Source organism: Wolffia australiana, chromosome 20 (genome assembly GCF_029677425.1).
Source record: "Wolffia australiana isolate 7733 chromosome 20, ASM2967742v1".
NCBI lineage: Eukaryota > Viridiplantae > Streptophyta > Magnoliopsida > Alismatales > Araceae > Wolffia > Wolffia australiana.
Genome location: NC_135854.1, coordinates 4,936,316 through 4,948,765, shown reverse-complemented (window position 1 = coordinate 4,948,765; position 12,450 = coordinate 4,936,316). Strand labels below are relative to the sequence as shown.

The 12,450-nt window shown below is 38.2% G+C and overlaps 1 protein-coding gene across 3 annotated transcripts; it reads right to left on the bottom strand.

Annotated features, from left to right (window-relative positions):
- Positions 1-3,495: 3,495 nt before the first annotated feature.
- Positions 3,496-11,077, bottom strand: MPL1 (Myzus persicae-induced lipase 1). Of its 3 annotated transcripts, none has more exons than XM_078591350.1 (9): positions 10,909-11,077; positions 10,737-10,835; positions 10,473-10,613; positions 8,460-8,570; positions 8,237-8,380; positions 4,733-4,773; positions 4,557-4,636; positions 4,360-4,455; positions 3,496-3,982 (listed from the first exon to the last, which is right to left on the bottom strand). In XM_078591350.1, the coding sequence occupies exons 1-9, from the start codon at positions 11,050-11,052 to the stop codon at positions 3,666-3,668; spliced, it is 1,173 nt and encodes a 390-aa protein (XP_078447476.1). In that variant the 5' UTR covers positions 11,053-11,077; the 3' UTR covers positions 3,496-3,665. The 3 variants fall into 3 exon arrangements, with proteins under 3 accessions (XP_078447476.1, XP_078447478.1, XP_078447477.1); XM_078591352.1 differs by having other exon boundaries at positions 10,720-10,835; positions 10,909-10,929; XM_078591351.1 differs by having other exon boundaries at positions 3,870-4,126.
- Between the last annotated feature and the right edge of the window lie 1,373 nt (positions 11,078-12,450).

Sequence of the window (12,450 nt, the reverse complement as noted above, 5' to 3'; positions counted from 1 at the left end):
GTCAATACTTGGTTATACAACTGAGCTTCGGGGATCAAACTATGTTTCTGACATTCCTCACTGAGCAATGGATATCTAACAGTTTGCAAAGGAAACACAATCCTAAAATGCTGTGTTACCCAGTGTCACGCCGTCAAACCTGCCCCGTGTCGCACAATCGACAAGTTACTAAACAATATGTCCTGAAGTCAGTTCATTTTAGCATCATTTTGACAATACTTCTTATAGACACCCATCTAATCCCCCATTAGCTCTAATTACTTGTTATATACTTTTATGACATGAATCAACCTTGTTAAAATCCAGCATTTACATATTTACCCTTGCATTTCTATAATTTTACTTCTACACCTGTAACGTCTATTTTTATAACCATTGTAAATTATGGATTTGGATCTTAAAAAACAAGAACTCGAAATGTACTAAAAAATGGCAGTCGCCCTACTGAAGGAATAAGGGTTCTTTTTGCTCCATTCATGGTGATTGACATCTTTGCTGGTTCACTTCCCTAAGAGCATCTATTCGCTCTCACTCACGGTCTTCCAAGATTTCATCAAGCTCAAGTCTCCCCAGAAACCTGATGGATAATTGGTATAATTTCATTCAAGGATTCATACAAACTAAAGTAGTAAACTCTTTATCCAAAGAGCGCCTAATATATGTCCTTAATGTATTCACATTAATGGCTATGAAATCAACTATATTCATCATATGAGTATAGTAATCGATTTATTGAGATTAACAGTGTACTTCTATCTGAATATTGTATGCCCTTATCAAGTATCCTTCAAATAATAATGTTTAAAATACATGTTTAAAAAATAGTAATCGATTTATTAACATGTAACTGAATATATTCATGGACTTGAATTAAAAATTTTACATGCCTATTATAAAGAATATGTTTTGTATCAATTAATATGGAACAAAACCAGGAATGTGCAATTAGCTTACAAGCCACATATATTTCCAAAAATCTTCCACATTAGTCAGGGATGTTCATATTGATATATGTAATATATATATATATATGTAATATTTCGTACTCATGTTTTAGGTTCACAGGGTGAGTGGATAATCCAAGGGAAATTAAATACCATCGCTAACGGACTAACAATAATTTAAGTTGGATGGTTTAAATTGACTAATTATTATGTTAATATCACTTAATTTTATGTTTATTTGTAAAAATATTAGATTTGTGTGTTAGCAAGCCTATGTTGGAGGGTCTAGTAAAATGATTTTATATGATTGCAAATGGTTAGATTCTTAGAATCATATTTTCATTTTTTGGATTTTTGGGTAATTTTACATAATCTTTAGACAAAATATTCTGAGGTGAAATAATCTTCTAGGTCAATCCATATATTTTTTAAAAAATTGACATTAAATCATAAATATATTAATTTTCTGCGGCGGAAATATGTGCTGTTTATATTTTTGCTTGGTATGCTTGTGAAATGTAACATTTCTAACAATGGAGATGAAAGATTGGTTATCACAATACATGCATGGTTGTCTGAATGATGCATATTCTGATGTTGGATATGATGGAGACCAGGGAAAATACAAATCAACCATCTATTATACTTACACTAGGGAAGTCCTATCTTATGCAGATCTTATAACCAGAAAGTTATCTCTTTTTCCAGTCCGGAAGCTATATATTGTGGCATGGCTAAGACAGCTCCTGATATGGTATGGTTGCCGGCTCTATTGGAGAACTTTGGTATCATGATATAAAGATGTCATTATGGAATCATAAATTGGGAATCCATAACAGCAAATGATTGACTGACTCATTTTCTATATTTTTAATTGTAGGTATGACGTGGATCAATAGAAAAAATTCCCCAAATGAGATTGCAGATAACAAGAAAAAACGTAATTTTATGCTATTATTCGATGCTTGGAAATTCAAAATGTTTGCACCGTTTAATTGGAGGTATCACTTCATTGGCAGAGAGTGAGAAATCAGGTAGATGTGACACCACAGATTGTGTTGCCACATCATGCCTTTCTTCACAAAAATAGGACAATGACGCATCCATATTGGCAAATAGATGATTTGAGAGTGCAAGTAGTATCTTAAGAGTAATTTGAAGATCCACTAACACTCCATAAGATTTTTTTGGGTGACCTATTAGTGTATCATGCTATGTAGTTATGGTTTTGAACATCAGTATGATATTTTATGGTTTGATAGATAGTGTGTCACTTTGTGTCTTTTCTGCATGGTCTTCTAATCTTGGGAGTGTGGTTTGCATGTTTGTTGGAAACTTGGTTAGAATAAAGAGAAGATAGAAAGTCCTTACACTGATGTAGGGACAAGCCCATTGTGTCACTATCCTTTTTTTGGTATCATTTTATCTTGTACTATGGTATCAAGGAAAATCAAATAATAACTATGGCTAGTTAAATTAAACAAAAAAACTTGAGGGCCACGAAAGAATAAAGAAACAAGAAAGAGATGGAGAGGGAGAAAAATAACAGAGAAATACATGATGAATTCAGAACTTCATTGATCATAAAATTTCCTGAATATTAACTTCCCATGGTTATCATATTTATAGATGTTTCTTGATTCTTGATCATAAAGTTTTTTATTGTTCTGTTGACAGTGATTAGATCTGAACCATTGAGATTGTTGCTATAATAAGATAGTGTATGTTGAGTGTGTAATTGCTATTATTAGAAAAGATAATGTGTTGCTGTCATTTCAATTCGGAGTAAAGTGAGCGGTCAATAATTATTCAAGCAAGATTATGTGTAGTTATATTATTAGACATTAAGTTATATGTTTGTTTATCGAATATTTTGTTTTGACACCACTGGTTTACAACTTTCATTGGCATGAGTTTCACTCATTAAGGTGAGTACTGCTCTTCATGAATGATGTCAGCCGTAAGGTAATTTCATCATTCCCTACTTTCATGGGCTGCTTTCTTACAAAAGTGTAACATCCTACCTGCCAACCAATATAGTATATACCGAGAAATCATACTTATTTATAGGGTTTTTATTCTGTAGCTTACTGGGAAGGGTGTTCCTTATTTTTTTTAGCATAGTATTAACTGTGTTAATGCTGATTATTTTCCAAAATTATTCCAGGATCATATGGCATGTTTTAAAGTAATCCATACCCTGAATCAGGAGTCCGCAGTCATCATCTGTCTATAGTTTGTGGACGTCATCATCCGTCTGTCATTTGCGGATATCATCAGCCTATGAGGATGACGATACCGATGACGATGATGATGGCAACGGAGGGGTCACTGGTAATGATACCAATACAGATGATGATGACAACAGAGGGGTCGCTGGCAATGATCATGATAATGATAGTCCATCCCATGTATAATGTCAATTATGATGACGATGACAATGACGATGATGATGACAATTTCAGTTGGTGATGTTCATTTATTCAGGCAATGGCGCCAGTCAATAACTTTTCCTCGTGACTGTCTCTCTCTCTCTTAATGAAGATGATGATGATGACGGATGGTCGCTGGCAATAATGATAATCCGTTCCATCTAGTACATCTATGACGATGACGAAAACAATGATAATGATGATGACAATGATGACATTGATGATGACAATGAAGACAATGATTACGATATCAGCGATGGTGACGATGACGATGACGATGTCCACTTCCTCATGAATGGCGGCGGAAGAAGTCAACGACGGCATCGTAGATGACTGATTTGGCGGCAGTTCCCATGACGAAGTCAGCGTGGGCAAAATCCCCTACGTACTGGACGACCAATGAGACGTTGCCAGCTGTCAGCTCGTTGACCAAGTCCCTCACGTCCTCCACGTCAGATAAACTGTCCTTTCCTCCGTAGCTGATAAATAACGGAAGATCTCCCCGAATCTTGGAGAAATTGTACGGCGGCGGCGTCAGCCGTCCGTACCGCCGTAGATTCTCCCCGCCGCCATAATCAAACTTTGTCGGCGCGCCGGCGCGGAAATCTGGGAAGATCGCGTGCGCGTGCCACGTCAGCCGAATCTAACGGGCCGATCCGATCGGGTCGGATCGGATCGTTGTTGATCGCCGGCGTCGATCGATCCGACCGAACTGATAAGTCGACCTCTTCGAGCGATTCCCTCGATCACCTGGCGACCGATCCGATACAAGACCGAACGAAAGTTTCAATCTCGGTGGGTCCTACCGATCGAACGATCGACCCGACCACCCAATAAATCGATCCAGTCGAGCGATTCAGTGGGACCCGCTGTTCGGACGGAGTCTCGATCGATCCGACCCGGCTCGATCGATTAACTCGATTCGTCGATCCCTAGTGTGAGGGTCAGCAGGAATCTTTCCAAAAGAGGAAAAGTCAACTCACTCTGCGCCAAATGAACCATGTTCCTCGTTGACGTTGACTGGGGCTCGTACTGCAGGTAGAGCTCTATCGTTGACTCGTTCAGGCAACAGTTCTTCCCTGGAAAATAAATAAATAAAATTCATAAATCCCCATACTCCACAAAGTCGATCATAATTCAATTTCTTTTAGGATTATAAAAATAGGGGATTATTTATTACCAGTAAATGCAGAGAATAGATCGTAGCAGTTGACTGTGGGATTGCGGCAAAGCTTCTTCATGAGATTCTTCACCGAGGATCTGTATTTAATTATTCATTTCATTGTTATTAAATCAACGTTTTAAATTTTTTGTTCTTTCTGCTAATTGGTGAGAGAGAGAGAGAGAGGATTGTACCCGGCAGGGTCAAACTCTGCGATACCGAGCCAAGCGTAAATCTGTTGAAGGAATGACAGTTGAACAATTTTGAGCCACCTTGTTCATTGAAAACTGAGGGCAAGAGACTGAGAGCGAATGGGAGTATAGAGAGGGGAAGAAGAGAGAGAGAGAGAGAGAGAGAGAGAGAGAGAGAGGGAGGGAAAGTGAGTAAATAACAGTGAGAGAGAGAGAGAGCGAGAAAGTAACTGAGAGAGAGAAAGTGACACAGGTAGAGAGAGAGGGAGAGTAAGTGACAAAGAGAGAGAGAGAGGGAGACTAAGTGGCAGAGAGAGAGAGAGAAAATGGCACAGATAGAGAGAGAGGGAGAGTAAGTGACAAAGAGAGAGAGAGAGAGAGAAAAAGTGGCACAGATAGAGAGAGAGAGGGAGAGTAAGTGACAAAGAGAGAGAGAGAGAGGGAGAGGGAGAGTAAGTGGCAGAGAGAGAGAGAAAAAAGTGGCACTGATAGAGAGAGAGGAGAGGGAGAGTAAGTGACAGAGAGAGAGAAAAAAAACTGGCACTGATAGAGAGAGGGGGATAGTAAGTGACAGAGAGAGAGAGAGGGAGAGGGATAATAAGTGGCAGAGAGAGAGAGAGAAAGCGGCACACAGAGAGAGGGAGAGTGATTGAGTACGTGACAAAGGGAAAGAGAGAGAGAGGGAGGGAGAGTTAGTGATAGATAGAGAGAGAAAGGGGCAGAGTGAGTAAGTGGCAGAGAGAAAGAAAGAGAGAGTAAGTGACAAAGAGAGAGAGAGGGACAGAGTGAGTAAGTGGCAGAGAGAAAGAAAGAGAGAGTAAGTGACAAAGAGAGAGAGGGAGGCTAAGTGGCAGAGAGAGAGAGATGCAGAGTGAGTAAGCGACACAAAGAGAGAGAGAGAGAGGGAGAGTGATCAAGTTAAAGAGAGAGAGAGAGAGAGAGAGAGAGAGTGACGGAGAGAGAGAGGGAGAGAGAAAAGAGTGGGAAGAAAGAAAGTTGTGGAGAATGGACCAAGAGGCAGACAGAGAGAAGGAATTAATAGAGGAAGGATAGCGGAATGGAAGAAGAGAGATTGAGAGAGCGAGCAAGGAAGAGAGAGAGAGAGAGAGAGAGAGAGAGAGAGAGAGAGGGAGAGAGAGAGAGAGAAGGACAAGGAATTGAGACAGAGCAGAAAAAAATGTCTGTGGGGAATCTGGAGCAAGAGACAGAGAGAAAGACTGAGAGGAGAGATAAAAGATGATGTCCATAAACAGAGAAGGATGGTTTGATAGATATACCAAAGTTAAAAAAATAACATAAGTAAGATGGATACTGCTTCAATTTAAAAGAATAAAGAAATGTAAAATAATAATATAAACATAAAATAAAAATAAATATCGATGCATATGTATAAATATGCATGGAAATTGAAACAAAAATATCAATGCAAATGTAAAAATAAAAATAATAATAAAAGGAAATAATAAATAATAAAACGAAAGATGGGTAGATAGGTAAATAGATTATTCGATGTACAAGATGGATACATAGATATGTATATATATATATTTATAGAAAGACAGAAAATTGTATTTATGTAGATATAAATATTCATATTTATACGTATAAATCAGGCGAGGAAATCATATTTTTTAGAGAAAAGATTTAGCAACAAGGGCACCGAGCTTGGTTTCAGAGTTAAATTAAAATAAATCCGAAATAAATAAATGGAACATAAATATAAATATAACTATCAAATACAAGCGTAAAAAAATGAATACAGAGATAGATACAAAGATTTATAGAAATATAGATAAAACGATATATTGGAACGTAAATAGATAAAAAAAATTAAATATCTTAATATCTATATCTCTATTGAGAGAGAGAGAGAGACAGAGAAAGATATTGGGAGAGAGAGAGACAGACAGAGACAGAGAGAGAGAGAGATTATGAGAGAGAGACAGAGATTATGAGAGAGACAGAGATGGAAACAGAGATTGTAAGAGAGAGAGAGAGATTGTGTGAGAGAGAGACAGAGACAGAGACAGAGATTGTGAGTGAGTGAGAGAGAGAGAGAGAGAGAGAGAGATTGAGAGGGATTGTGTGAGAGAGAGACAGGCAGAGATTGAGAGAGATTGTGTGAGAGAGAGACAGGCAGAGATTGAGAGAGATTGTGTGAGAGAGAGACAGGCAGAGATTGAGAGAGATTGTGTGTGAGAGAGACAGGCAGAGATTGAGAGAGATTGTGTGAGAGAGAGACAGACAGAGATTGAGAGAGATTGTGAGAGAGAGAGAGACAGAAAGAAACATAGACTGAGAGAGAGAGAACTTGAAAGAGACAGAGACAGAGACTGAGACTGTGTGAGAGAGAGAGAAAGACACAGAGAGAAAGAGGGGGAGAGAGAGAGAGAGATTGAGAGGGATAGTGTGAGAGAGAGACAGGCAGAGATTGAGAAAGATTGTGAGAGAGAGACAGAAAGAAACATAGACTGAGAGAGAGAGAGAAATTGAAAGAGACAGACAGAGACTGGGACTGAGAGTGAGAGAGAGAGAGAAAGACAGAGAGAGAAATAGGGGGAGAGAGTCAAAGACAGAGACACAGACTGAGAGAGAGAGACAGAGAGAGAGAAACAGAGATAGAGATTGAGTGTGTGAGAGAGAGAGACAGAGAGAGAGAAACAGAGATAGAGATTGAGTGTGTGAGAGAGAGAGACAGAGAGAGAGAAACAGAGATAGAGATTGAGTGTGTGAGAGAGAGACAGAGACAGAGATAGAGATTGAGTGAGAGAGAGAGAGACAGAGACAGAGATAGAGATTGAGTGAGAGAGAGAGAGACAGAGACAGAGATAGAGATTGAGTGAGAGAGAGAGAGAGAGACAGACAGAGATAGAGATTGAGTGAGAGAGAGAGAGAGAGAGACAGACAGAGATAGAGATTGAGTGAGAGAGAGAGAGAGAGAGACAGAGACAGAGATTGAGAGAGAAAGAGGGAGAGAGAGACAGAGACAGAGAAAGAGATTGAGAGAGAAAGAGGGAGAGAGAGACAGAGACAGATAGAGATTGAGTGAGAGAGAGAGACAGAGACAGAGACAGAGACAGAGAGTGAGAGAGAAAGAGGGAGGGAGAGACAGAGACTGAGGGAGAGAGACAGAGAAAGAAAGAGGGAGAGAGACAGAGACAGAGATTGAGAGAGAGATTGAATCAGAGAGAGAGACAGAGAGTGAGAGAGACTGAGAGAGAGAGAGAGAGAGAGATTGAGTCAGAGAGAGACAGATTGGGAGAGACTGAGGGAGGGAGAGAGAGAGAGAGAGACAGAGACAGAGATTGAGAGAGAGAGAGAGATTGAGTGAGAGAGAGAGAGACAGAGACAGAGACTGAGAGAGACAGAGAGAGATTGAGAGAGAGACAGAGAGACAGAATGGAAAAGACTGAGGGAGGGAGGGAGAGAGAGAGAGAGAGAGAGAGAGAGAGAGAGAGAGAGAGAGAGAGGGAGGGCAAAAAGAAATTCAGCCTAAGGAAACCCTACTTCCCCGAGAAAAGATTTAGCTGCAAGGACTCCGAGCTTAGTTTTCATGTGGGTCAGAAACCCAATGGGGCTGAGCATGACGGCGGAGATCAGCTTCTCCCCCAATCCCCCCTCCGACAAAGCCGCCAGAGCTATCAGCGTACCCTGTAAAACCCATGCCCAATCCCTCTTCAGTTCTCATCTTTGCTATACTTTTCCAAGTTAAAAACGTGAGTTTTTGCACCTGCGAGTGGCCTACGAAGTGGAGTTTCTGCCCTGTTTGTTTGTACACAAACTCAACGGTGGCGGGAAGATCGTAAGTTACCAGCTCGTCCCATGACCACGCCCAGAAAGCCTTTTTTTTACATTGATTTCACCAATTTGTTAAATTCCTAACCCAGAACTATTGTCAGTTTTTGTGTCTGTGGAGAGAGACACAAGAACTGACAGCAAGAAATCCATGAAACCAATCAAAGATAAGATAAACGCGGAGAGAGGAATGAAAAGAATATGAAGAGACAGACACAAGAACTTAAGCAATACGGAGGAAAGTTAAGAGAAAACAAGGAGAGATAAAGAAAATGAATCTGTAGAGAAAGACACAAGAACTTAAAAGCAATACGGAGGAAAGTTAAGAGAAAACAAGGAGAGATAAAGAAAATGAATCTGTAGAGAAAGACACGAGAACTTAAAGCAATACGGAGGAAAGTTAAGAGAAAACAAGGAGAAATGAAGGAAATGAATCTGTCGAGAAAGACACAAGAACTGAAAGAAATACAGAGGAAAGATAAGAGGAAACAGGAACACATGAAGAGAATGAATACGTAGAGAAAGACATAATAACTGAAAGCAATACAGAGGAAAGATAAGAGCAAACAGGAAGACATGAAGAGAATGAATCTGTGGAGAAAGACACAATAACTGAAACCCAGATTTATGAAAGATAAGATAAAGGAGAAGAGATGAAGGGAAAGAATATGCAGAGAAAGACATAAGAATTTGTGGAGAAAGAGAATGAATACGTAGAGAAAGACATAATAACTGAAAGCAATACAGAGGAAAGATAAGAGAAAACAAGGAGAGATGAAGAGAATGAATCCGTAGAGAAAGACACAAGAACTGAGAGCAAGACAGAGGAAAGATCAGAGCAAACGGGAGGGGACGATGGGAATGAATGTGTAGATAAAGCGATGACTTAAAGCAATACAGAGGAAATATAAGAGCATATGGTAAGAGATGAAGGGAATGAATCTGTGGAGAACGACAAAAGAACTGGGAGCTAGACACAGGACAAACAGAAGACATGTAAGGAATAAATCTGTGGAGCAAGAGACAAGAACTGAGAGAAAGACATAGGAAAAGATAAAATCAAACGGGAAGAGATGTAGAGAATGAATCTGTTGATCAACAGGTTAGAAAAGAGATCAACGGATAGAGATAACTAGCTCGATGGATTTAAATAGGGGAGTATTGTTAAATGAGTTTACTTAACATGTTTGTATTGAAAAATAATTAAGAGACATTTATACAGACAGACAGATGTATGTCTTGGTAGATTGATTCACAGATGGAATGGTAAAAATCTATTCATATAAATTAGATTAATACTTAGATATATAGACTGAAAATTGCAAAAATGTATAGACAACAATAATGGGTATATAGTTAGATTGATGGATGGAGTATTACAACAATAGATTGACAAATATATTAGATGCATAGATAGAGAGACTCTTGATTGATTGATACTTGGGATGATACAGCGATAGATTTAAAAATATATTGCATGAATAGATAGAGATATATATGGACTTGTTAATTGATTGACTGATACTTGGGATGGTATAACAATAAATTGAAAATTACTAAATAGATAGATAGATAGATAGATAGATAGATAGATAGATAGATAGATAGATAGATAGATAGATAGATAGATAGATAGATAGATAGATAGATAGATAGATAGATAGATAGATAGATGGACTGGTTAATTGATTGATTGATACACGGAATGATATAACAATAGATTGACAAATATATTGAACCTATATATAGACTGACAGATGGACTGGTAAACCGATTGATTGATATATAGAATGGAGTAATAATAGAGAGAAAAATAGATTAGATATATAGATAGATAGATAAACTGTTTAGATATATAGACTCCACCAAAGCCAAAAGTTTGATAAACAGATTAACTGACTGAAAGACAGATTGATAAAGAAGAGAGAGAGATAGGAATGATATTGACCCGAGAAGAAGGATCAAGTATCTCATGGCGGCGACTCCACCGAGTTCCTCTAGTGTTGGCGATCCAAACGTCATATCCGGCATCCGCTAACACAAAAGCAAGAGCCTCTCCAGGAGAATTTAGCTGCCATACCATCCCATCCTGCACAGCAATCGTTTCTTAAAAACAATCTCCAATCTTTCAATTTCTTCTTCTCTTCAAAACCCATGTATCATTAATTTTAAGTAGATTTTCTCATATTCTTAACCCAGTTCATTAAACGACCGCTAGGACACCGTGCTGAAGCAGAACAGGAGTCCCCGGTTGATCAGCGACCGATGGAATCCTCTGCATCTTTAATATATAACCATCTTCGGTTTTCACCTGGATTGATCAAGAAAAACTATATAAAAAACATAAAAAATAATAGTTTATACAAAAAAAAATTATATCTCACGTCGAACTCCTCGCATTTATATCCGCTAGGGACGGCCAGCGACGAACAGACTCCTGTCTCGGCGATGGCCGACCAAGAGAAAAGGAAGAAGAACAACAACAAGATGAAGGCAACGATTGAAAGAGACAGATGGTTATTTGTCATTCCACTGCGTGAATAAGAAAGAAAAAAATTGAGAGAGATAGATAGATAGATGAACCGATTTTTGCTTTTATAATAAGAAGAATGGGTTGGAGCCAAATTTTCTTTTCTTGAACGGTGGTTCGTTTCTTCACGAAACAAGTTTCCAAAAGGATAACACAAAACGTAGACTCTTTTAGAACCACGGAGAACGCATGAGCTACTTGAATGAAAATCTGGGCATAGCCGGTTTTGCTGGATATGTGCACACCTGGATTTTCTCTTTTGGTTCACGTCAGTAAGAGAATGATAGTGGAAGAGTAAAGATGTCGATAAAGTGATGAAGAAGCAAAGAAATACATTCGAAACGTAAGGATTTGAAAAGGATGAGAACAACTCTCAGCTTTAGGATTCTTTTAAGATTTAGTCCAGTTCAGATAATTACAGAGTCGACGTTTTATTTTCTACTGTTCTTATTCAAATAGTGTATGATATGACGTTGAAGTTCTGAAGATTAATCGGTACGTCTTAGAAAAACTAGACTCATTCATCTGTAATTGACCAAAAGTAAATCATCAATTCCTTCGCCAAAGCAACCATTTTACATTGTCAAGCCTAAATCTTCAAAAGCTATGTTTGTCTGAATAGCATTATTTTAGCTTAAGCTGAACGGTTGAAAACGAATGATTGTTTCAAAAAGATAAGAATGATGACGCATTCTACAAAATACAGAAGTGAAATCCATAAAATGTAAAATTCAGATCGCATTGCAGTGATTTGAAGATATCTGAATACTTATTATTACTTATGTGTCAAGTGATGTATTATTTATGCCACACGTCAAATCCAAGAATGGGTTGAAGTGCATTCGTATCAGGTATGCATACATCCACCCATCATATGCTTAGGCTAAGGGTGTTGGATGATCGTTAGTGCACGCATCAAAGTATCATCATATCTCTCCTAAATACCGGTCATCGAGATTGTATCCTTCTACGGGGCTAATCAACAGGGTCAACATCCAACAAATGGTGCATATAGGGATATTGAGGAAAAAACTTAATCCTAAAGTATTTAAATTTTATTGATATTATTTATGCCAAAAGTTTCTATGTATTACAAAATATTTTGGAATTATTTCAAGGGTCATTCAAGTATCAAATAAGGGTGCAGCTGTCATCTGGGGTTTCCGTATTTATGTCATGAAATAATCAAGAGTTATGAACATGTCACTATTCTTGCTTTTATAAGTTAAGATATAAGTTAATGTCAAATTGATTTCAAGAATCGGGAACCATTACAGTACCATAATTTATATTTTGTCTTCCATTAAGTTTTAAAGCTGACATAAATTAACAGAATTTTGGATGATTATAAAGAAATGGTCCTCCCATATCCCTTCAAATCCAGTTGGCTCACATG